The sequence below is a fragment of the Dendropsophus ebraccatus genome, chromosome 9 (assembly GCF_027789765.1).
Source record: "Dendropsophus ebraccatus isolate aDenEbr1 chromosome 9, aDenEbr1.pat, whole genome shotgun sequence".
NCBI classification, from domain to species: domain Eukaryota; kingdom Metazoa; phylum Chordata; class Amphibia; order Anura; family Hylidae; genus Dendropsophus; species Dendropsophus ebraccatus.
Window position 1 is genome coordinate 108,960,449 of NC_091462.1, and position 26,346 is coordinate 108,986,794.

At 44.5% G+C, this 26,346-nt stretch overlaps 1 protein-coding gene across 5 annotated transcripts; it reads right to left on the reverse strand.

The window, feature by feature from the left end:
• Nucleotides 1-473: 473 nt before the first annotated feature.
• Nucleotides 474-25,537, reverse strand: LOC138800475 (syntaxin-binding protein 4-like). 5 transcript variants are annotated; one of them, XM_069982162.1, is made up of 22 exons: nucleotides 25,481-25,537; nucleotides 22,306-22,379; nucleotides 20,386-20,481; nucleotides 17,597-17,666; nucleotides 17,436-17,510; nucleotides 11,560-11,642; nucleotides 11,255-11,381; nucleotides 11,036-11,168; nucleotides 8,968-9,074; nucleotides 8,515-8,665; nucleotides 8,306-8,372; nucleotides 5,726-5,823; nucleotides 5,435-5,531; nucleotides 5,131-5,267; nucleotides 4,961-5,053; nucleotides 3,618-3,683; nucleotides 3,342-3,533; nucleotides 3,146-3,256; nucleotides 1,728-1,777; nucleotides 1,515-1,621; nucleotides 1,346-1,403; nucleotides 474-1,100 (listed from the first exon to the last, which is right to left on the reverse strand). In XM_069982162.1, the coding sequence occupies exons 1-22, from the start codon at nucleotides 25,525-25,527 to the stop codon at nucleotides 980-982; spliced, it is 2,160 nt and encodes a 719-aa protein (XP_069838263.1). In that variant the 5' UTR covers nucleotides 25,528-25,537; the 3' UTR covers nucleotides 474-979. The 5 variants fall into 5 exon arrangements, with proteins under 5 accessions (XP_069838263.1, XP_069838262.1, XP_069838267.1 ...); XM_069982161.1 differs by having other exon boundaries at nucleotides 474-1,103; XM_069982166.1 differs by lacking the exons at nucleotides 20,386-20,481; nucleotides 22,306-22,379; nucleotides 25,481-25,537 and adding an exon at nucleotides 19,911-19,991 and having other exon boundaries at nucleotides 474-1,103.
• Between the last annotated feature and the right edge of the window lie 809 nt (nucleotides 25,538-26,346).

Below are 26,346 nucleotides of genomic sequence, written 5' to 3' on the forward strand. Positions count from 1 at the left end.
GCCTATTTCTGGCCGCAATAGGAGACACATGTGCTTTGGATGTCCCTATAAAAACAACAGTAGGTGTTGTCATAGGGACACAGGCACACATTTTAGTAATATCCTCTGGTGGAGGTCAGTCAGAAACAGAATCAGACTAGACTGCCAGATTGCAGATTGAAAGTGTTAAACCCTCCAAGCTTTTCTGCCTGGGTCCCTGGTAGCTTAGTCTTATCACAGAGACACATACGTCTTATAAAATGATCAGATTTGATTGGTTGCTATAAGTTTTTGTGTTTTCTTATAATAACACTTGTAGTCGGAGTACAGCGACAGGAAGTGTTGCCTTAGGGATACAAGCACATTTCAGCCTAGTGCACATAGGAGTGCATTGGAGCTGTGTACACATAACGGCAGTGGGCTCCTATGATGTGGGATAAGCCTGGAGACGTCTCTAGGGGGAGGGGGGGATCTTCTCATCATTTAGATGGTTTATTTACAAGGAATTAGAGCAAATCTGTACAAAGAAACATATAAACGAAAGACGAGAGGTGGTTCCCTTCAGCGATCCCTCGAGCTGAGGTGAATGAAGAGGATGATGGGGGATGTAGTCGTGACTGTCCTATAACTACATCTGTCCGGGGTGATGTAAGAGTCACATGACTAGAGGTGTCGCACTATTGTGATCACTAGTGAGTTCTAGTGTGCGGATCCTGGTGCGAGCCCTTCCTGTGAGAGATGATGAGAGTGATAATGAACTGTGTGCACTCCTATCCACCAGTCATCTGCTCCAGGAAAGCTGGGTGACCACCAGAGTTGGCGGCCATATTGGATGTCCATAGGTTTCCTGGGGGTCTCTTTGGTTTTCAGGGGATGCACAAGGCGCGGTCACGTGATATGGTCCAGAGAGCGTTTGGCTGCAGCTCCCTCCATCATCCCGGAGGACGGGACAGTCATTAGCAGGACAGGCGGAGCTGCCGGTCCCGTTGGCAGTTTTGGTTTATTTGGGTTTACCCTTTGACTCTTTGGCTGCGTACAGAACTTCTTCACTACGGCTGAGGCTGTGTGCGGATCGCGGCGGGGACGGAGGGGAGGGCCAGCTCTCTTGTCGGCTTGAGGGTCTGCTGAAAATATAATAGTGCGATATGTAACATATATATAACCGGCATGTTCCCATAAGTACTATCATAGGGACACTGCCCCGTCATAGGGTCATAAAATCATTAACATAGACTTAGGTGTGTAAAAGAACAGGACACATGGATGCATATATCTGGTGGAAAAACTCATACATAATTGGGGATTTCCCATCAGAACTATCATAGGCACCTTTGCTCCTCTTATACATGTCTATAGCTGTACTCACCCCGGCTGGTATGGTGTTCGGTTATACTTGTGAAAGTCACTGCAGGAGAAGGGACAGGCTGAAATGACAACAGGACATGCGTTATATACAGAGTGGCCACCAGGTGGCGCTCCTCTTCGATAGTCCTCACAGTCCTGGACTATGCGGGGGTCACTGGGACCCTCCTCACCTGTACAGGACTCTAGGATGTCAGAGACTTCTGTAGCCAGCAGCTGAGCGGAGGGCAGGCACACGTGCAGAGGACTTTCGCCAGGACCGTCCTCTTCATCCTCAGCTCTAAAAGAGACAGCAGCACTTATAGGAGCAGGTGGCGCTGTGGGCGGAGCTTATTGTGTCACAGTTCTCTAATTACCATATTATTCCTATGATAATTTGTTCTCACCTTTGCTCAGCATTGAGCTGGAGGGATGTCGATAACATTTTCTGGATTTTCTACAGAGGGAGAGAAACATAATGAGCCGACAGAAAAACTAATTTAATAGGATCAGTAAACAGGAGGCTGGAGCTCCATGCACATTCTCTGTCTGCAGCTCCCTCCTCCCCTCTCACAGCATGCAGTCTCAGACACAAGAAAGGAGAATGTGCAGCTCAGGGCCGTAACTATCGCTGTAGCGGCTGTTATGGGGCCCGCGGCATCAGGGGGCCCGACAGGGCTGGCCTCCTAGTTTAAAAGTCCTCTGGGCCCGGCCTCTCTATATACTTCTGCCTGTCATCCCAGTCACAGGCTGTATACAGTAAGCTGGATAACCACAAGCTTATCATATAGAGAGAGTGATTATCACAGGCAGCAAGGTGTAGAGATGCAGATGCAGGAGCAATGGGGCCCCCTGATGCGGTGGGCCTCATAGCAGCCACTATAGATGCTACAGTGATAGTTACGCCCTTGCATGTGTGTATCTACTGTGTGTAGGGTGCCTGTGTGTATGTATATGTACATGTGTGTATCTACTGTATGTAGTGTGTGTATTTGTGTGTATGTATATGTACATGTGTGTATCTACTGTATGTAGTGTGCCTGTGTGTATGTATATGTACATGTGTGTATCTACTGTATGTAGTGTGCCTGTTTGTGTGTATGTATATGTACATGTGTGTATCTACTGTATGTAATGTGCCTGTTTGTGTGTATGTATATGTTCATGTGTGTATCTACTGTGTGTAGGGTGCCTGTGTGTATGTATATGTACATGTGTGTATCTACTGTATGTAGTGTGCCTGTGTGTATGTATATGTACATGTGTGTATCTACTGTATGTAATGTGCCTGTTTGTGTGTATGTATATGTACATGTATGTATCTACTGTGTGTAGGGGGCCTGTGTGTATGTATATGTACATGTGTGTATCTACTGTATGTAGTGTGCCTGTGTGTATGTATATGTACATGTGTGTATCTACTGTATGTAATGTGCCTGTTTGTGTGTATATATATGTACATGTGTGTATCTACTGTATGTAATGTGCCTGTTTGTGTGTATGTATATGTACATGTGTGTATCTGCTGTATGTAGTGTGCGGGGGGGGGGGGTTCTAATCAAAACTTTGCTATGGGGCCCAGTTATTTCTAGTTACGCTCCTGGTTCAGCTGCATCCCCCTCCTCCCTATTTTCTACTAGTTTACACTAGAAGGATTTTTTGGTGACTGGGGCAGCTTCAGACATCTTCCAGGCAGAGACGGCTACTACTGAAGGTGGTAGTCTAGAGGTAGTAGAAGAAGGTAGACATGGTAGGAGGTGGATGTGATTGGACAAGTTATAGGGAATAAAGATGTTCAGGGGAGAGGGCTCAGTGGCACCTTCACCTGTACAAAGTTTAGTAGCTTCTTATTAGACATCTCCAGATGTTTGCGAGAAACTTCAGATTTCCGCAATTGACAATCGGACAGTGACAACCGCCTATTGAGATCCATTCCCTGAGGACAGAAAGGACACGGATAAGCTGCACTCACTGGCGCCAACTAGAGGTGATTTGGTGGCACATTGACATTGGGTTCTCACCTCTTGGACCTCTATGGCCATCAGCTTCTTCTTCCCTGACATCTGGCTCTTGAGTTCTGAGATTTCGGTCTCCAGAAGGTGAATGACCTCCTCGTAGTCGTGCTCGGCACTGTGCGCTTGGCGCTGAGCCAGGTCTGCTACCTGCAGCTTGTTCTGGAAACATCGGTTCTCAGACAGAAGTCCCATCACTTTCTGCAAAACATTGACCACAGTTGTCACATTTGGGGTGATGTTCTCTTCGAAGCCCACTGGGCCGGTTCAGGTCCCTGCACCCACCTGGTTTATCTTCTGAAGTTCTTCCTCCGCTTCTTTCTTATTCGTATCCGCTTCTCGGAGTAAAATCTGCAAAATTCAAATCACCAAATATAAGAGGTGTCTCTGAAATAACAGGACCCAGGAAAACGGGGGGCCCTTCCACCATGACTGGCCCAATATCATATCTAAGTATCCCTATAGGAGTGGAAGAGGAGGACACCATTGTGACCCCATCTACTACATGGACTCCCATAGTGCTGAATGGGGGCGCACTCTGTAGGGTGTACATTGCGGTAAGTACAGTGCATCTCCACCAGAACATTTCTTCACAGATGTAAATATGGAAGTCATGTACCAGGCTGCAACAACAATATTGTATATTAGGAGAAGACTCCGCTTACTGCACAAAGCAAGAACTAGAAGAAGAGCAGAAGGAGAAAGGAAGAAGGGGAAAGGCAGAAAGAGGAAGAAGAGGGGAGGAGCAAGGTGGGGGAAGAAGAGAAGTAAGAGGAAGAAAAGGAGAAAGGAAGGAGAAGAGAAACAAGAAGAGGAGAAAGGAAAAAGGGGAAGAAGAGAAAAAAGGGAAAGAAGTGAAGGAGAGGAAGAGGAGAAAGACGAGATGGGAGCAAGAGAAAGAATATGAGAGAAAGAAGAGGAGAAAGGAAGTAGGGGAAGAAGTGAAAGAGAGAAAAAGAAGATGAGAAAGGCAAGATGGGAGGAAGAGGAAGAAGATGAGAGAAAGAAGAGGAGAAAAGAACAAGGGTAGGAAGCAAAGGAGAGGAGAAGAGAAAGAGGAAGAAGGGGAAAAGCAAGAAGGAGAAAGGGGAGAAGAGAAGTAAGAGGAAGAAAAGGAGAAAGGAAGAAAAGAGGAGAGAAACAGGAAGAATAAGAGGTGAAAGGAATGAGGGTAGAAAGGGAAAACTGAGGAAGAAGTGGAGGAGAGAAAGAGAAAGCAGAAGAGGAGCAAGGTGGGAGAGGAAGAGAAGGAAGAGGAGGAGAAAAAGAAGAAGAGGGGAAAGGAACAAGGGTAGGAAAAGAAGAAATAAAGAAGGGGAGGAGAAAAAGAAAGAAGAAGAGGAGAAAGGAGCAAGTAGAGGAAGAGAAGAAAGGATGAAATGAACAAGAAGGAAAGGAGGAAGAGAAAGAAGAAGAATGGGAGAAGGATGAAGAAAGAATAGGAAGAGGAAATAGGCAGGGGGATGGGAAAGAGGAAGAAGAAGAAGTGAGGAAACAGGAGAAGGAAGAAAAAAGAAGGGGAGAAGGAAGAGGAGGAAGAAGGGAAAAAGGAAGAGGAGAGAGAAAGAGACCAAGAAGAGGATAAAGAAGGTGGATGTAAGATCTCCAGCACGGCCAGGGTTACCCACCTTCAGCCGCCGCACCTCCTGTCTCAGCTCCGACACTTCATCCTGCAGTTTCTCTATATCTAAGCTATCGAAGAATCTTGGAATATCCACCTCCTGTAACAGGAAGATAGTTCAGGTGTAAGGTGACATACTGGAGGACATGGCTGGGGGGATAGAAGATGGCCTCTTACCTTTGTGACCGGGGAATGGAACGCACATGTGTCCAGCAGACTGGCGGCTTCATAATGGGTGAAGAGTATGGAGCCTAAGTCCAGACCGGCGTCTTCCAGCTCATCCTGTAGGCAGTCACGGAGGACCTGCAGGAAATCTGAGGGGAGGAGAGACTGAGAGCTGTGGCAATCCTGACACCAATGAGATTATGGTCACAGCAGCACAGAGTATTTCAGAAAGGGAATGTGACAGGAGAACAGATTGGGAGCGGTATGGATGCTCTAGGGCGGTCACAGATAGTGATACATAGGGGAAGGGTCCCACCTCCATAGGCTACTGTCCCCTGACAGTCTGTGATCAGACCCTGGTGCAGCTCTCTCCTCTTCTCCTCTGATACTTCCATCCCAAGGATCTGCAGGATCTGGAACGACAAGGAAGCAATGAGTGACCGGCCACAGAAAACCTTTGTGTCTTATGCTCCAATCACATCCAGATCTGCAATGCTTGGTCTACACTATGCAGGACAGCAGAGGGCAGCAGTGAGCGCTAGCAGGACATCATCAGCTCTGGATGTGACTGGAGATCAGACATAAGCGGACGCCACATGGCACTCACCAAATCCAGCTTTTCCTCTTTGATGCGGACGTGAGGATCTAAGGAGACTTTCTGCTTGTTCCCTGCAGATGTTCTGTGATTTGGCGGAGACCCTGGAGCTGAAACGTGACATATGTTAGAAGTGATAATATATAATCATTTCGTTATATCCTTATCCTACTATATCCTGTATACCCATTATATACGCTATATCCTTATCCTACTATATCCTGTATACCCATTATATACGCTATATCCTTATCCTACTATATCCTGTATACCCATTATATACGCTATATCCTTATCCTACTATATCCTGTATACCCATTATATACGCTATATCCTTATCCTAATATATCCTTTATACCCATTATATACATTATGTCCTTATCCTAGTATATCCTGCATACCCATTATATACGATATATCCTTATCCTAGTATATCCTGTATACCCATTATATACATTATGTCCTTATCCTAATATATCCTGTATACCCATTATATACATTATGTCCTTATCCTAATATATCCTGTATACCCATTATATACATTATGTCCTTATCCTAATATATCCTGTATACCCGTTATATACGCTATATCCTTATCCTACTATATCCTGTATACCCATTCTATACATTATGTCCTTATCCTAGTATATCCTGCATACCCATTATATACGATATATCCTTATCCTACTATATCCTGTATACCCATTATATACGCTATATCCTTATCCTACTATATCCTGTATACCCATTATATACGCTATATCCTTATCCTACTATATCCTGTATACCCATTATATACGCTATATCCTTATCCTACTATATCCTGTATACCCATTATATACGCTATATCCTTATCCTAATATATCCTTTATACCCATTATATACATTATGTCCTTATCCTAGTATATCCTGCATACCCATTATATACGATATATCCTTATCCTAGTATATCCTGTATACCCATTATATACATTATGTCCTTATCCTAATATATCCTGTATACCCATTATATACATTATGTCCTTATCCTAATATATCCTGTATACCCATTATATACATTATGTCCTTATCCTAATATATCCTGCATACCCATTATATACGATATATCCTTATCCTACTATATCCTGTATACCCATTATATACGCTATATCCTTATCCTACTATATCCTGTATACCCATTATATACGCTATATCCTTATCCTACTATATCCTGTATACCCATTATATACGCTATATCCTTATCCTACTATATCCTGTATACCCATTACATACATTATGTCCTTATCCTAATATATCCTGTATACCCATTACATACATTATATCCTTATCCTACTATATCCTGTATACCCATTACATACATTATGTCCTTATCCTAATATATCCTGTATACCTATTATATACACTATGGGGGGAGATTTATCAAACATGGCGTAAAGTGAAACTGGCTCAGTTGCCCCTAGCAACCAATCAGATTCCACCTATCATTTTCCAAAGAGTCTGTGAAAAATGAAAGGTGGAATCTGATTGGTTGCTAGGGGCAACTGAGCCAGTTTCACTTTACACCATGTTTGATAAATCTCCCTATATGTCCTTATCCTAATATATCCTGTATACCCATTATATACGCTATATCCTTATCCTAGTATATCCTGTATACCCATTATATACGCTATATCCTTATCCTACTATATCCTGTATACCCATTCTATACATTATGTCCTTATCCTACTATATCCTGTATACCCATTATATACTCTATGTCGTTATCCTAGTATATCCTGTATACCCATTATATACATTATGTCCTTATCCTAGTATATCCTGTGTACCCATTATATACGCTATATCCTTATCCTACTATATCCTGTATACCCGTTATATACGCTATATAATATATCCTGTATACCTATTATATACGCTATGTCCTTATCCTAATATATCCTGTATACCCATTATGTACGATATGTCCTTATCCTACTATATCCTGTATACCCATTATATACGCTATGTCCTTATCCTACTATATCCTGTATACCCATTATATACGCTATATCCTTATCCTACTATATCCTGTATACCCATTATTTACGCTATGTCCTTATCCTAATATATCCTGTATACCCATTATATACATTATGTCCTTATCCTAATATATCCTGCATACCCATTATATACGCTATGTCCTTATCCTAATATATCCTGTATACCCATTATATACGCTATGTCCTTATCCTAATATATCCTATATACCCATTATATACATTATGTCCTTACCGTAGTATATCCGGTATACCCATTATAGAATATATACGTTATGTGCTTATCCTACTATATCCTGTAAACCCCTTATATACTATATAGTCCTATATCCTGTATCCCCATTATATAATATATAGTCCTTATCCTCGTATATCCTGTATGCCCATTATATAATATATAGTACTTATCCTCGTATATCCTGTATACCCATTATACACTATATATGCTATGTCCATGTCCTAGTATATACTGTATACACATTATATACTGTATACGCTCTATCCTTATCCTAGTATATCCTGTATACCCATTACATATGTTACGTCCTTTTACCTGATATAGTGAGTTCCGGGGGGCAGATATCGGGGGATGGGGAAGGCACGTTGTTTTCAAGTCGGCACTGAAAGTTAATGTAGATTATGGTTACACACATGGTAATAAGATATCCGTCACCTCAGATGGTGGAGGGGGGCACGTACAATACAGGTGGGTATTGCATGGAGATGCATGGAGGGATAAATGTGGCCCCTGTGGCCCCTCACCTCTGGGGAGCGGACGTGGACCTTCAGTCTACAGGGGGCCAGTCCATTGCCCATTAACCTGTGCTGGAGGGAGGAAGAACTGCTGGAGCCGGAGACGCTGGGGGCCCGGCCGGTGTTTGGTATGAAGGACACGTCCGTGCAGCTGTCCTGTCTTAGAAAAAAGATGGACATGTTGAAGTGGTCATCATGGCGGCATGTGAAGACATGAGGGTCCTGTGCAGAGGGGCAGTAGTCGCCCATAGCAACCAATCAGATTCCAGCTTTCACTTTTTAGAGGCCTTTATAAAGCGAAAGCTGGAATCTGATTGGTTGCTATGGGCGACAGCTGCACCGATCCCCTGATAACTTGTCCCCTATAGTCTCTATAGATCCAGCACTGTGCACAATGGAGGACAAGTCGGTCATATCCCTACGTCACGGTTATCACTCCAGCTGGTCGGCTCCTGGACTCACCTGAATCGGGCTCTGGCCAGGATCCGTTTGGCTTCTTCATTGGTGACTCCGATCAGTGAGTCTTTGTTGATGGAGAGCAGCTGATCTCCTGATCGGAGCCGTCCGTCCTGGAAGGTGGATATGAGGTTAAAGGGACAATAGAAAAACCACGGCAGCTTCTCACAAACAGCGCCTCCTCTGTCCATGTGGTGTGTCTGGTATTGCAGCTCAGCGATACTCCAGGGAACACGGCTGTGTTACAATACCATGCACAACCTGTGAACAGGTGAGGCGCAGTTTTTAATGTTTTTCTGATCCTATGCAATCACTTAAAACGACTAGAAATTGTTTCTGTAGACCTGTAGGCCTTAGCCTAGGTTTCGTTATAGCCCAAATAATACAACAAACCCTAACCGGGCTCCAAACCTAGAATTATCAGTAACGCTAAGGTTGTGGTGAACCCTTCCTCTGCCTTATTGCTGTCAATGGGGCCAGAGACTGACCTAGCATTAGACCTAGCTCAAATTATCAACCATTGGTCATGCACTAACCCTAGGTATTTACCCTAGTCCAACCCTAGTTTAGGCCAGACTCCAGCCCTAACACTTGGCTTATATCTACCCATAGGTTTGTGCTGAAAGTCTATAGTTTGCATTAACTTTATTTCTGACTGTGACCCTTATGTTTATAACCCTAAGCTTAAAGGGGTACTCCGGGCAAAATGTATTTTTAAATATGTTATTACATAAGAAAAGTTAGACAAATTCCTGATATACACTAATTATGGGAAATGCACATATAGTGCTATTTCCCTCAATTTAGTAGATCAGACAGGCCCACTTCCTCTAAAAAAAAGTGACGTCTTGTCTCAAGTGTATGTTCCAGCTGGTGCAGCACAGGGCGCATGTAGAAGTATAGAATTAGAATAGACATTCTTGTAGATGAATCAGTGCCTTCTCCCTCCCTATGCTGCCCAGTGCTTGTAATGTCCCCCCTCCCTCTGTCCCATCCCACTGCCTGTCTCCCTCCATGCCTGCCCGGTCCTATTACACCTGCTGCCCAGTTCCAGGTAGTCGGGTGAGTGCTCCTTATCTTATGCTCACCGCGCTGCGGAGGCCCCTTCTGCACCTCCCCCAACTAGCCGCCCGTCCTCTGAGCTCACCCCTCCGTCCGGTCCCTGCAGGAGTGCTCACCCTGCTGCCTGGAACGGGGTGGCAGAGGTGTAATAGAACCGAGCAGATGGGGAGGGAGACAGGCAGCGAGATGGGATGGAGGGAGGGGGGACATTACAAGCACAGGGAAGGAGGGATTCATCTACATAGACGTCTATTCTAATGCTACACTCTTACATGCGCCCCCTGCTGGACCCAGCTGGAACATACACTTGGGACATGACGTCACTTTTTTTTAGAGGAATTCAGCCTGTCGGATCTACTAAATTGAGGGAAATCGCACTATATGTGCATTTCCCATAATTAGTATATATTAATGATTTGTCTAACTTTCCTTATGTAATAACAAATTTAAAAGTACATTTTGCCCGGAGTACCCCTTTAACTCTAACCCTAGCATGTCATGAAGGTTTCACTTTTGGCCTGGCTGTAAACCTATGACTTTTGATATGACTGTAACCCCAAGGTTTTCCTAAATCCCTGGCCGCCCTGTCACTCTAGGGTTGTTACTGACTAATTGGCCAGACCTAGCATTAGGCCTGGCCTAAATAATAAGGTTGATCCCAATTTTTGGCCTGGAAATAAACCCGGGGTTTTCACTAATATTGGATCTAATTTAGACTCTATAGTTGCCCCTATCCTTAGGTCGGCCCCAACCCTAAGACTGATCTTTATTCTAGCCTTGTTTCTATCCCAAAGTTTTTTTCTCCACCCCAGGATTGCCTTTAGCCCCAGAGGTTTCCAAAGCCCTTGGCCTGGCTCCTCATCTATAGTCGGCACTAACTTTACACCTGACTGTGACAGCATTGTTGTATTTGTCCTCGCTGTAATTTTAAGGTTTTCACTAAAATCCCCATATTGTTCAGTGACACTTCTGTCTACATGATGACTACCAGTGACTTTGACACCATCCTTACCCGGAAGCCGTCCCCATCAGGTAGAACCTCCTGAACATAGACCATGGGCCCCTCCTGACGATTGGAGCCTCCACTGATCACTAGCCCCAGACCTGTAGACTTGAGGATGGAAATATTCTGGACTCCCAGGTCACTGAGACAAGACGTAAAGAGACATCTTCAGTCTTCACATTACACTACATGGGTCCTGTTATTGTATCTCTCACACGTCTATGGTACCTTGCTGTAGAGTATGAAGACACTCCGCTGCTCCCACCAAACTGGCTGTGGGAGCTGGCAGGACTTAGAAGCAAAGGACTCTGGGAGCGTGAGGAGGACTCTGAAGATGTGCTTTCCAGGTACCTGCCTGAGATAGGAACAAAAAAAAGAGAGTGAATATAAAAATATGGATCCCAGACATAAATGTTCTCAGAAGAGTCTTCCCTATCGCTCCCCAAATACAACAGAGGATTATAGTAACTAATTGTAATAAAATACGCAAATATATAGTGAAAAATAACTAGAACGTCTAATGTTATACTCACTGCTGTGCATTATGGGGGAACTCCGGGAAGATCCATTGTCACTATGAGAGCTGCATTTCTCCAAAAGTTCTGAGAATTCCTTCCTGAAATAAAGTATGCAATGTAAATTATAATACTGCCTCCTATATACAAGAATATAACCACTATAATACTGCACCCTATATACAAGAATATAACTACTATAATACTGCCTCCTATATACAAGAATATAACCACTATAATACTGCACCCTATATACAGGAATATAACTACTATAATACTGCCCCTATAAGCAGGAATATAACTACTATAATACTGCTCCTATATACAGGAATATAACTACTATAATACTGCCCCTATATACAGGAATATAACTACTATAATACTGCTCCTATATACAGGAATATACCTACTATAATACTGCCTCCTATATACAGGAATATAACTACTATAATACTGCTCCTATATACAAGAATATAACTACTATAATACACGGACTGCAGAGAAAGGAATGGCTGCACATCCCATCTATGGCTGATACTAATGCCGCTTGGCCTATATTAAAAATCAACACCAGACTGTCAGTATAAGATTTGATCAAGCCATAATAGCCCCGTGTACCAACGTGCAGGTCCTCTGGTTCACATGGGTCCCTACGCTAACTCAACACCGTGTCGGTCAGTGACCGCCGCCCCCGCAAAGCGTGCACGTGCAGGGAAGGGAGGCCATGGAACGGCCCTGCAACCCTAATGTCACAGGACCAGACCCAAAAAGCCCCACCAGGACCCGGCCAGCACCACCGGCGGGGAATTAGCAAGATATACCTGTGCTCACATGTTAGTACCTTATGTCTTCCCCATTCTGTGAGAGCAGCAGTGGTGAGTGTAATACCTTATCCATGTTTGTGTCGTTTGGGGGCAGCCTTCCCCGCCGGTGGTGCTGGCTGGGTTCTGGTGGGGCTTTTTGGGTCTGGTCCTGTGACATGGGGGTTGCAGGGCCGTTCCATGGCCTCCCTTCCCTGCATGTGCACGCTTTGCAGGGGTGGCGGTCACTGACCGACACGGTGTTGAGTTAGCGTAGGGACCCATGTGAACCAGAGGACCTGCACGTTGGTACACGGGGCAATATGGCTTGATCAAATCATATACAGACACTCTGGTGTTGATTTTTAATATAGGCCAAGCGGCATTAGTATCAGCCATAGATGGGATGTGCAGCCGTTCCATTCTCTCCAGTCCGTGTATTACTACTATAATACTGCCCCTTATATACAGGAATATAACTACTATAATACTGCTCCTATATACAAGAATATTACCACTATAATACTGCTCCTATATACAAAAATATTACTACTATAATACTGCTCCTTTATACAAGACTATAACTACTATAATTCTGCCCCTATATACAAGGATATAACTACTATTATATCGCTCCTATATACAGGAATATAACTACTATAATACTGCTCCTATATACAAGAATAGAACTACTATAATACTGCTCCTATATACAGGAATATAACTACTATAATACTGCTCCTATATACAAGAATATAACTACTATAATACTGCTCCTATATACAGGAATATAACTACTATAATACTGCTCCTATATACAAGAATATAACTACTATAATACTGCACCATATATACAAGAATAGAACTACTATAATACTGCTCCTATATACAAGAATATAACTACTATAATACTGCCCCTATATACAAGAATATAACTACTATAATACTGCCCCTATATACAGGAATATAACTACTATAATGCCACCTCCTATATACAGGAATATATCTACTATAATACTGCCCCTATATACAGGAATATAACTACTATAATACTGCTCCTATATACAGGAATATAACTACTATAATACTGCTCCTATATACAGGAATATAACTACTATAATACTGCTCCTATATACAGGAATATAACTACTATAATACTGCTCCTATATACAGGAATATAACTACTATAATACTGCTCCTATATACAAGAATATAACTACTATAATACTGCTCCTATATACAAGAATATATCTACTATAATACTGGCCCCTATATACAAGAATATAACGACTATAATACTGCTCCTATATACAAGAATATAACTACTATAATACTGCCCCTATATACAACAGGAATATAACTACTATAATACCAAGTCGGTAGAGAGCAGAGCCCGCACTACAGGTGTGTAAGGCTATAAAGATGGATCGGTATGTAGACAAATGTTATCAAGTGGACCTGAAGCTGGGGTGCAACCGGAGAAGGGGAGACTATGTATGGCAAAAGCAGATAGAAGAAATCCAGTGCACTCACCAGCAGGTACGGTCTTTAAAGGTTTATTGGATACAAACCACCATCGGGAGGGGGAAGGTGGAACAGGTGCGGGAGCGTAGGCAACACAACAGTTTCACACCGCAGCGCTTTGTCAAGTTAGATAACTTGACAAAGCGCTGCGGCGTGAAACTGTTGTGTTGCCTACGCTCCCGCACCTGTTCCACCTTCCCCCTCCCCATGGTGATTTGTATCCAATAAACCTTTAAAGACCGTACCTGCTGGTGAGTGCACTGGATTTCTTCTATCTGCTTTTGCCATAACTACTATAATACTGCTCCTATATACAGGAATATAACTACTATAATACTGTTACAAAACTGTAAAAAAATACCACATATTTACATTAAAAAATGTAAATATGAAATAGAAAAATGGATGAAACAAAGTTACCAGTCGCGTAGTCCACCAGAACTAAAGTCCATGCAATAGAAGAAGGTAAAAGCATCCAGGCAGTTTAAAGTGCAAAAAGCAAAAAGTGCTTTATTACCTCATGGCAAATACATAGCAGCGACGTTTCGACCTACATGGTCTTTCTCAAGCTTGAGGAAGACCATGTAGGTCGAAAAGTCGCTGCTATGTATGTGCCATGAGGTAATAAAGCGCTTTTTGCCCTTTTGCACTGTGTCCTTTCCTTCTCTCCGGACTGGTCACAGGATGTATTTATCGTTGCTATCAGTACATCTGTCAGCAGTATGGTGCGGGCAGAGCGGATTATACCCCAGGGGGTCTGTCTAGCTGTAGGATAATGACATTCGGAGTTTATCCCATATTACCCCCTGTAGATAATGACCGCTTCGACCTCTTTACTTTTCATCTCTTTGTCTTTTGAAGGATTTGCCTTATGGATCATTTTTCAGAATTTTTCTAAATATAGGAAGAAGTCATATGGAGAGTCGGGAGCCTCCGATGAGTGACCAGGCCTCCAACTCCGATCCCGTGTGCTCACATATCCCTTGTATATCTGGCAGACCATAGGTTGGGACATATATAGAAATTGTTAATGACATCTGACGGGATATCCATGAAGTGACGTGTCTGCTGTTTATACGTCATAGGTCTCCGATAGAGTCTTCAGATGGTAGAAGACGCAATGTCATACGGTTGACTCCTGTGAACAGATGCCAGGTTGCGCAGATGGCAAACCAAATCAGGATACAGCTCACAAGATGGAGAGTATTAGACGTCCGTCTTTTAGTAAGTCTGCAAATCCACAACACAGTGACCCTGGCAGGGAGACATCATGCTGCGCTATGTCTTCTCCCTCCAGGGATTTAGGTTGTTCAAGGTCAATGTCAAGCTCTTCCTTAGGGTCCCTAATATTATACTGTCTTTGTCACTGACGGAACTTTCCCATGAGGACAACCCCTGAGAAGTGTTAGCCAGGTCAAGGTACATTCGCTTCTATTCTAGTGGACTCCACCCCATCTTATAGGTGTAATACCACATTTTGCCTGAGGCAGACCTGGGGATGGATGGGCTCACAGTAGAGATGAGCGAACTTTTCAAAAGTTTGGCAGGTTAGTTAAACATAGACATAACAGTCTGAACCAAATCTTAAATGAACTGCATTAAAACAGCTAAGTAATTGCAGCTACATATTGCATATAGAATTTTTCAATCGGAAAATTAACCTGACAGTTGCTTTAGTTCTACCGAGTTGGATAACTGACATAGTTTTAAGAAAACACTGAATATTTCACCAGACAGGTGATACAAAGGCTAAAATCACCCAGGAGAGCTGTGGACACCATGTAGTGACACACAGAGCATTTCACAGCTACAGGTTTCATTTCTCCCTGCCTCTCCATCTCTCTCTCTGCCTCTCCCTGCCCCTCCCTACCTCCCCTTGCCTCTCCCAGCCCAGGAGCTGAATGTTCGCTCCTGCATACTAAAGCAGGAACTGGGATGCCGTGCGGAGGGTGGGGGGAGTTGGCTTGCAGCCCATTGGCCAGTTGCAAGGGATTATGGATACACCCTTGCACCCACACTGGTCAGACCCTAAGAAGGGCCAGACTTAGTATGTTTTGACATATTGAATTTTTTAATAGGAAAATTAACCTGACAGTTGCTTTAGTTCAACTGGGAGAGTTGGATGACCGACATTTTTATCCTGCCAGACACGGTTTTAAAGTGTCACTGTTGTTATAACTTTCAAAATCTAAATCAACAGTAGATGTGATATAAAGCAAGTTTGCAATATACATTCTTTTTTTTTTTTTTAGTTATCATAGAGGACATGGCACTTCCTGTTTTCTGACAGTTTTTTTTTCTCAAAAAACAGGAAACAGTCAGAAAAGAGGAAGTCCTGTGTATCCCAGGCCATCTGAACGCTCACAGAGAGAAGGCAGTCATGTGATTGATGGACACATTGAGCCGTGACTCTCTGTACTGGCCTGAATTCCTGTGTTTAGTCTGTTTTTTCAACGACCACAAGTTAGAAAATCTGCCTTTTGGAGACTGGACCTGGATTTCAGGTAAGTTCAGCTTTGTTTTACAGCATGATGACAATAAAAAAAAATATTGCAAACTTGCTTTATTTCACATCTACTGTTGATTTAAATTTTGAAAGTTATAACGACAGTGACACTTTGAGAAAACACTGAAGATGTCACCGGACAGGTGATTCAAAGGCTAAAATCACCCAGGAGAGCTGTGGACACCATGTAGCGACACACAAAGTTAAAGGAGCATTTTCACAGCTACACAGATTACACAACTACTTTTATTAAACTTTCTTCTATGTCTATCTGATCAACCTTTTTCTCTCTCCCTCCCTCTCTCTGCCTCAACCTACCTCTCTCTGCCCAGGAGCTGAATGGTGACCAAACTGTTCGCTCCTGCATACTAAAGCAGGAAATGGGATGCGGAGGGTGGGGGAGTTGGCTTGCAAGCAATTGGCCAGTTGCAAGGGATTATGGATACACTCTTGCATCTGCGCTTTTGATATAATGAAATGTAATGTGCAACCACCATCTTTGCCAACTTGTTCTGAACTTTTTTAGAAAGTTTGGTTCAGTACCAAACCAAATTCTTTGCAAAGTTCATAACAAATCTCTGTTCGGGAAGCTCAGACCGCTCATCTCCAGCTCACAGCAATCACTTGATTACCTGAGCCACAAGCTTTACTTAGGTTATATATGCCACCGCACACTTAGGGTTAGGATAGGTGCAATAGTTTCCCAAATTGGAAAGACAATACAGGTTCTGCCATGGTACAAAGTTTGGTTCTTGCTTTAGGGCAGTGGTTTCCCAAGCTGACAGGTCTCACCAACATCTTGGTCAACTGTGTTTAATCTCTTTGGTCAATCACTGTTGTCTCCTCTATGTAGTACCACTCTATAGACTGAGGTTGGCCCTTTACCCAAGATAAAGTTAACAATATCTTTATGAAGTCTACCAGTAATCTTGACATGTTCTATATAGAGGATATATGGACCTTGAACTCTATTTGAAGAAAATCTAGTCATCCCTTCAGGAACCTCTTGGAGGATATACTAGACTAGGAACATTAGACAACAAGAAAAAAATAACTTTCCAGACCTGGCTTCATCATCCCGGGCAATGAGGAGTCTCATGTAGCCAGTAGCGGATGACATCCGTAAAACGTCCACAGCTCTGAGGAGAAGCAATGAAAACTTAGTCCTACGACCAGATACAAGAGAACTGGTGATAAGTGACCGGCTAGCTGTCATATAACTTACCTGTCATTTGAGACTCCAATCAGACTCTCCCCATTCACTTCCAGAATCTGATCTCCAGGTTGTAAGCGTCCTTAAGAAATAATGAGAGTATTAGGGATATCACCCCCCATGGCACATGTAATACAGTCCTATGGACCTTCTTAACAATGGATCTAAAGACTGGACAAGACATTGAGGCTGGTGGAAAGTAACTTAGAGTTACTGGATGGAGGTGAGACTTTATTCAAAGGAAGTGATGGTGATAACCAGAATGACGTATGGTTCATTGCTGGCTGGGTGATGGTTACGGCGACAGTTATAGGACACCAATGACTGTCAGTAATAGAAGAAGCATAACTGGACGACATGGAGGAGATCATCACAGGAGAACATGACCACTATAGGATACTGCCAACTGGGGGTGATGGAGGGGACAAGCACAGGATACTAGTGACTAGGGGTGGGGGTGATGGAGGGGATTAGTACAAAATAATGCTGACTGGAGGTGATGGAGGGGACCAGTTGAGGATACTGCTGACTGGTGGTGATGGAGGGGATCAATATAGGATACTGCTGACTGGAGGGCATGGAGGCGACCAGTGCAGGACACTGCTGACTGGGGTTGATGGAGGGGACCAGTATAGGATACTGCTTACTGGAGGGTGTAGAGGCTACCAGTATAGGATACTCCTGACTGGAGTTGATAAGGGGGACCAATACAAGACACTGCTGACTGGAGGTGATGGAAGTAAACAGTATAGGGTACTGCTGACTGGGGGTGATTGAGGGGACCAGTATAGGAAACTGATCACTGGTGGTGATGGAGGGGATCGGTACAGGACACTGTTGACTGAGGGTGATGGAGGGGACCAGTATAGGATACTGCTTACTAGAGGGCGTAGATGCTACCAATATAGGATACTCCTGACTGGAGGTGATAAGGGCAACCAGTACAAGACACTGCTGACTAGAGGTGATAGAAGGAAACAGTATAGGATACTGCTGACTGGGGGTGATGGAGGAGACCAGTAAAGGAAACTGATCACTGGTGGTGATGGAGGGGATCAGTACAGGACACTTCTGAATTGAGAAGATGGTGGGTACCAGTATAGGATACTGCTGACTGGGGGTGATGGAGGGGACCAGTATAGGATACTAATGACTGGGGACTGTTGGTTGGGGGTTGTAGAAGAAACTAGGACAGCACACTGCTCGCTAAAGATTGAAGACTGAAAATGATGGAGGAGAATGGGGCATGACACCACACATAAAGAAGATAGGAAACACAGGACAAAGAAGAAACTAGGACACTGTACAATGTTGGTGATGAACGAACCAGTATAGGAAAAATTTACTAATATGGCCACTATAGTAAACCAATGATGGAGAGGACCAGTATAGTAAACCAATGATGGAGAGGACCAGTATAGTAAACCAATGACTGGGGAGGACCAGTATAGTAAACCAACGATGGTAAGGACCAGTATAACTATGACTGGTTATAGTCAGTATAGTAAACCAATTATGGTAAAGACCAGTATAGTAAACCAATAATGGAGAGGACCAGTATAGTAAACCAATGACTGGGGAGGACCAGTATAGTAAACCAATGACTTGTGGTGGCCAGTATAGTAAACCAATGATGGTGAGGACCAGTATAGTAAACCAATGATGGTGAGGACCAGTATAGTAAACCAATGATGGTGAGGACCAGTATAGTAAACCAATAAATCGTGATGGCCAGTATAGTAAACCAATAACTTGTGGTAGCCAGTATAGTAAACCAATGACTCGTCGCAGCCAGTATAGTAAACCAATGATGGTGAGGACCAGTATAGTAAACCAATGACTGGTGATGGTCAGTAAAGTAAACCAATAACTGGAGGTGGCCAGTATAGTAGACCAATGACTGGTGATGGCTAGAATAGTAAACCAATGACTGGTGATGGCCAGTATAGTAAACCAATGACTGGTGATGGCCAGTATAGTAAACCAATAACTGGTGGTGGCCGGTATTGTAAGCAAATGACTGGTGAGGACCAGTATAGTAAATCAAGACTGGTGATGGTCAGTATAAGACAGTAAAGACCAGTATAGGATAGTAATGACTGGTGATGACCAGTATAGGATAGTAATGACTGGTGATGACCAGTTTAGGACATTAATGACTGGTGATGGCTAGTATAGTAAACTTATGACTGCTGAGGGCCAGTATAGGACAGTAATGACTAGTGATGACCAGTATAGGACAGTTATGACTGGTGAATGCCAGTATAGGACACTAATGACTGTTGATGACCAGTACAGGACAGTGATGAATGGTGATGACCAGTACAGGACAGTAATGACTGGCGATGACCAGTATAGGAAGGTAATGACTGGTGATGACCAATATAGGACAGTAATGACTGTTAATGACCAGTATAGGACACTAACAACTGGTGATGACCAGTATAGGACAGTAATGACTGGTGCTGAGGAGTATAGGAAAATAAAGACTGTTAATGGCCAGTATAGGACAATAATGACTGGTGATGACCAGTGTAGGACAGTGATGACCAGAATAGGACAGTGACGGCTGGTGATGACCAGTATAGGACAGTAATGACTGGTGGTGACCAGTATAGGATAGTTATAAGCAAAGGAACACAGAGAGAATATCAACTAGTAGATCAGGAGAAGTAACATGGAGAATAATAAGGACCAGGGGGGTTATACAGCCTGGCACCCCATAGTTATCAGTTGTGAAACATGGTGGAAACCCAAGGATATCATTGTACTTGATCCATGTGGTCAAAAACATATCTCACCATCAGAATAGGCAACTCCGCCGGGAAGGATTCTTTTCACGTAAACTCCATATTCTTCTCTGCTAAACTCCCGTAATCCTCCAATTACCTTAATTCCTGTAATATAAATTGCTGGATTAGAATCTAGGAGGGGGCACCAGGGACACAGCGACATCATGTCAGTCACCTTCAGGTGTCATCTACCAATTAGGATAGATAGATAGATAGATAGATAGATAGATAGATAGATAGGAGATAGGGGATAGATAGATAGAGATAGGAGATAGATAGATAGATAGATAGATAGATCGATAGATAGGAGATAGATAGATAGATAGATAGATAGGAGATAGATAGATAGATAGATAGATAGGAGATAGATAGGAGATAGGAGATAGATAGATAGATAGATAGATAGATAGATAGATAGATAGATAGGAGATAGATAGATAGATAGATAGATAGATAGATAGATAGATCGATAGGAGATAGATAGATAGATAGATAGATAGATAGATAGATAGGAGATAGATAGGAGATAGATAGATAGATAGATAGATACATAGGAGATAGATAGATAGATAGATAGATAGATAGGAGATAGATAGATAGATAGATAGATAGGAGATAGATAGATAGATAGATAGATAGATAGATAGATAGATAGATAGGAGATAGATAGATAGAAAGATAGATAGATAGATAGATAGATAGATAGATAGATAGATAGGAGATAGATATATAATAGATAGGAGATAGATAGGAGATAGATAGGAGATAGATAGATAGATAGATAGATAGATAGATAGATAATAGATAGGAGATATATAATAGATAGGAGATAGATAGGAGATAGATAGATAGATAGATAGATAACAGATAGATAGATAGATAGATAGATAGATAATAGATAGGAGATATATAGATAGATAGATAGATAGATAGATAACAGATAGATAGATAGATAGATAGATAGATAATAGATAGGAGATATATAGATAGATAGGAGATAGATAGGAGATAGATAACAGATACATAAATGATATCGTATAATAGCCTAATGAACCAATGAGTAGAATACCTGTAGAACAATAGGCTACACATTATGTGGGAATTAGTGGGTTAATCCCGGTTGGGTCCCGGTAATAGCCGCTCGGCCTCTGATTCCTATATCCCATTTTCATTCTCCCATCACTGACTCAATTGAAGTAATGGTCTCATATTTCCCTAAACAATCCCATAAATCCTCTTAAGGAGGGGCCGCTGCCAGATCCTAAATCCTGTCTGATTACAGCCAGGGGTGATTGCTTTACATGACGGGTGCTGGAAACCCCCCATCCTGCCCAGAATATGGAGAAGCCCATTACTCAAGGGCATGGTGACCTGTCAGCGGCTTACAAGGTTTTTTTTACAGCGTTAGATTGCGGTGGACGAGCTCATGAGATCCCATCTAAGCCCCTTCTCCGTCACTGCCATAGACTATCCCTGTTATCCCTAATACAACAGTCATGGCCATACCCATAGGGGCAATCAACCGGCTTTCCCCAGACCCTGAATGGCACATAGCCCCCTGAAGCCCCACCGCGTTTCTTACCCTCTCTCTACTCTTCTGCCTTTATAAGTGGCAGAATTTACTATACTTCTAGTATTTTATTTATGAACCAGGAAGCTCAGGATGACAAGATGGGGCCTCACAGTAAAGATCCTATCCTCCTGGCACCAGTACCAGCTTGGCCCCCCTTAGCCAGGCCCCCTAATCTGGGTCCGACTCCTATCTGCCATTTATAATACTGGTGCCGTCTTATGCAACATAGGGGTCTTTGGATCCCCTTCTAGTATTAGGGTCCCGGTATAACAGCTACCTCCGCACCCCCTATACCACCCCTTCACCCCCTGCCCCAGGTTAGGGTTAGGTAGGACATTATAGTGTTAATACATCACCCAGTCCATTGCCGCAGTCATTGAATTCCATACAGTAAACGGTTCGGTCCATTCCGTAAGGACCCATTAATGTCCTGCAAACACAGAACCAATAGAGAGTCAGCCGGGGCAGTGTAGAGCCCTCTAGGGACCCCTCATGGGAAGAGCCGGATCTCTGCTTAAAAGAGGTGAAGGGAACAAGATGGATGGAGACAATGATGGGAGTCGTGAACAATGCAAAGACCTAATGACCCAACAAGAAGCCCCAATCTCTGGATCCACCATTACCAAATTGACTTTATGGCCCTTAAATTGATAGACAATAATTTTTCACTTGTGGGTCCCCATTGAGATGATCCTGAGTGAACGTCCCCTGATTATCTGTTGTTGCTGGGGAGATGTATTGGATGACAGTGCCCCTACAGGGAGGCCAGGGTAGTGCAGGCAGCTAGTGTCTATCCATCTGTCAGGACGTGCACCAATGGCGTCCCCACCATAGATCACTGCTAGGGAAGCGGAGGAGTATATCCCTTTATACATATGCACAATGGTAATAGGAAATGATGCAATAGTAACAACAAGAATGAGACGCCCTAAGAGGCAAATTTACACAGAGCTGCTGTACACATTGGACACAAAGGTCTGTAGAAGTATAACCTGAAGTCCATTATATGAGGCAGGAGGTAACTGCACCCTCAGCACCCGCTATGGATATATACATATACCGCTGGTCTTATATCTTCAGATATCAAACTAAATCCCAAAAGCCGGTCACATGGATCTCGCACGGGTTCACATTGGCCAAAACTTGATGAGATTAGAACATTCAGATTCTTATCAATTACGTAACAACGTCCCCATTGGAAATGTAGGTTCTGCAGGTCGCGAAATGGGACAATTTTTATTTTTTACCCCACATGTCCCATAAATGTTCTGATTAAAGTTCATAAACCTATGACCCATCGATTATCAGTATCAGCTATGGCCCATTGATTATCAGTATCAGCTATGACCCATCGATTACCAGTAACAGCTATGGTCCATTGATTATCAGTATCAGTTATGACCCATCAATTATCAGTAAGTATCAGCTATGACCCACCGATTATCAGTATCAGTTATGGCCCATCGATTATCAGTATTAGCTATGACCAATCGATTATCAGTATCAGCTATGGCCCATCGATTATCAGTATCAGCTATGACCCATCGATTATCAGTATCAGTTATGGCCCATCGATTATCAGTATCAGTTATGGCCCATCGATTATCAGTATCAGCTATGGCCCATCGATTATCAGTATCAGTTATGGCCCATCGATTATCAGTATCAGCTATGACCCATCAATTGTCAGTATCAGTTATGGCCCATCGATTATCAGTATCAGCTATGACCCATCAACTGTCAGTATCAGTTATGGTCCATCGATTGTCAATAAGTATCAGCTATGAACCATCAATTATCTGTATTAACTATGACTCATCGATTATCAGTATCAGTTATGACCTATCGATTATCAGTAAGTATCCGTTATGACCCATTCATTATCAGTATCAGTTATGGCCCATCGATTATCAGTAAGTATCAGCTATGACCCATCGATTATCAGTATCAGTAATGGCCCATTACAAGACATCCCCTATATTATGCAATAAGAAACCCTCCAAGGATGTGCATGGGACATACAATGAGAAACAACAGGAATAGTAAGAGTTAAAAACACTGGGAAAATATCAGTGTAGAATAAGAGGTGCGGAGCAGTGGAGCCACAGTGTGACCTCTGCTACATGGCCCAAACACCTGCTGACCCCAGCGCCCCCCTCACCTGCTGACCCCAGCGCCCCCCTCACCTGCTGACCCCAGCCCATAGGAGCCCGTGCCCCCTCACCTGCTGACCCCAGCCAATAGGACCCCGTGCCCCCCTCACCTGCTGACCCCAGCGCCCCCCTCACCTGCTGACCCCAGCCAATAGGAGCCCGTGCCCCCCTCACCTGCTGACCCCAGCCAATAGGAGCCCGCGCCCCCCTCACCTGCTGACCCCAGCCCATAGGAGCCTGTGCCCCCCTCACCTGCTGACCCCAGCCCATAGGAGCCTGCGCCCCCCTCACCTGCTGACCCCAGCCCATAGGAACCAGCACCCCCCTTACCTGCTGACCCCAGCCCATAGGAGCCCGCGCCCCCCTCACCTGCTGACCCCAGCCCATAGGAGCCCGTGCCCCCATCACCTGCTGACCCCAGCCCATAGGAGCCCGCACCCCCCACACCTGGTGACCCCAGCCTATAGGAGCCCGCGCCCGCCTCACCTGCTGACCCCAGTCGATAAGAACCCGTGCCCCCCTCACCTGCTGACCCCAGCCCATAGGAGCCTGTGCCCCCCTCACCTGCTGACCCCAGCCCATAGGAGCCCGTGCCCCCTCACCTGCTGACCCCAGCCCATAGGAGCCTGCGCCCCCCTCACCTGCTGACCCCAGCCCATAGGAGCCCGCACCCCCCTCACCTGCTGACCCCAGCCTATAGGAGCCCATGCCCCCCTTACCTGCTGACCCCAGTCCATAGGAACCCATGCCCCCCTCACCTGCTGACCCCAGTCCATAGGAACCCGTGCCCCCCTCACCTGCTGACCCCAGTCCATAGGAACCCATGCCCCCCTCACCTGCTGACCCCAGTCCATAGGAACCCGTGCCCCCCTCACCTGCTGACCCCAGCCCATAGGAGCCCGTGCCCCCCTCACCTGCTGACCCCAGCCTATAGGAGCCCGTGCCCCCTCACCTGCTGACCCCAGCCCATAGGAGCCCGTGCCCCCCTCACCTGCTGACCCCAGCCCATAGGAGCCTGTGCCCCCCTCACCTGCTGACCCCAGCCCATAGGAGCCCGTGCCCCCTCACCTGCTGACCCCAGCCCATAGGAGCCTGCGCCCCCCTCACCTGCTGACCCCAGCCTATAGGAGCCCATGCCCCCCTTACCTGCTGACCCCAGTCCATAGGAACCCATGCCCCCCTCACCTGCTGACCCCAGTCCATAGGAACCTGTGCCCCCCTCACCTGCTGACCCCAGCCCATAGGAGCCCGCGCCCCCCTCCACCTGCTGACCCCAGCACCCCCCTCACCTGCTGACCCCAGCACCCCCCTCACCTGCTGACCCCAGCACCCCCCTAACCTGCTGACCCCAGCCCATAGGAGCCCGCGCCCCCCTCACCTGCTGATCATCATGGCTCCTTTACAGAACACGGACACGGACGGCATCCTCCTGGAGCGCTTGTGATGTGGCCAGGGACATGAACAGGGACAAATGGGGAAGGAGAGGGTGACCGTCCCTGTATGTGCGGGGGAGGGCTGATCATGTGACACTTTGTGCTGAGCGACCACCCCTTGGCACTAAATGGGTCACTGAAGCCCCAAGTCTGCTCTAATCTATGGCAGAAAGCTGAGTGTGCAGCCACAGGCTTTTCTATGTGAAGTCAGCTCCAAGTTGCAGCTTATATGACAACTGCCTGAAATTTCTTCATGGCTGACCACTATAGAGATGACAGCGCTGCCCGGCAACACTGGAGGCACGGCCGCCCATCTGTCCAGGAGATTCAGCGTCTCCCTCACTTCAACTCAATTTCCTCTAGAGTTCTCCCGCAGTCTGTAAACTGGCTGCCATGGAACTGGTTGGTGTGTCAGACACACAATCTACCATAGATACCGCCATAAAGGGTTTAAATAATACCATCATGCACTGCCTGAATAATACCGCCATAGAGTATACTAATAATACAACCAATACAGCGCAGGAAACACCATAGAAACAAGGAATTAAAAATTAAAAAACATCAGACAAAATACAAAGTATCAGACAACGCATTTTGTAGGTTATTTCCTCCTTCAGGTCCATTGTTTCCTGGCGGTATTGTGTTTCCGGCACTGTATGGGTTAGGGTCTAGTTCAAGGATGTGGCAGTATAAAAGTAATCAGGGAATCAGCTAAGGGCCCTATTCCACCGGACGATTATCGTTCAGATTATCATTAAATCGTTTGAATCTGAACGATAATCGTTCGGTTGAAATACAGTTAACGATT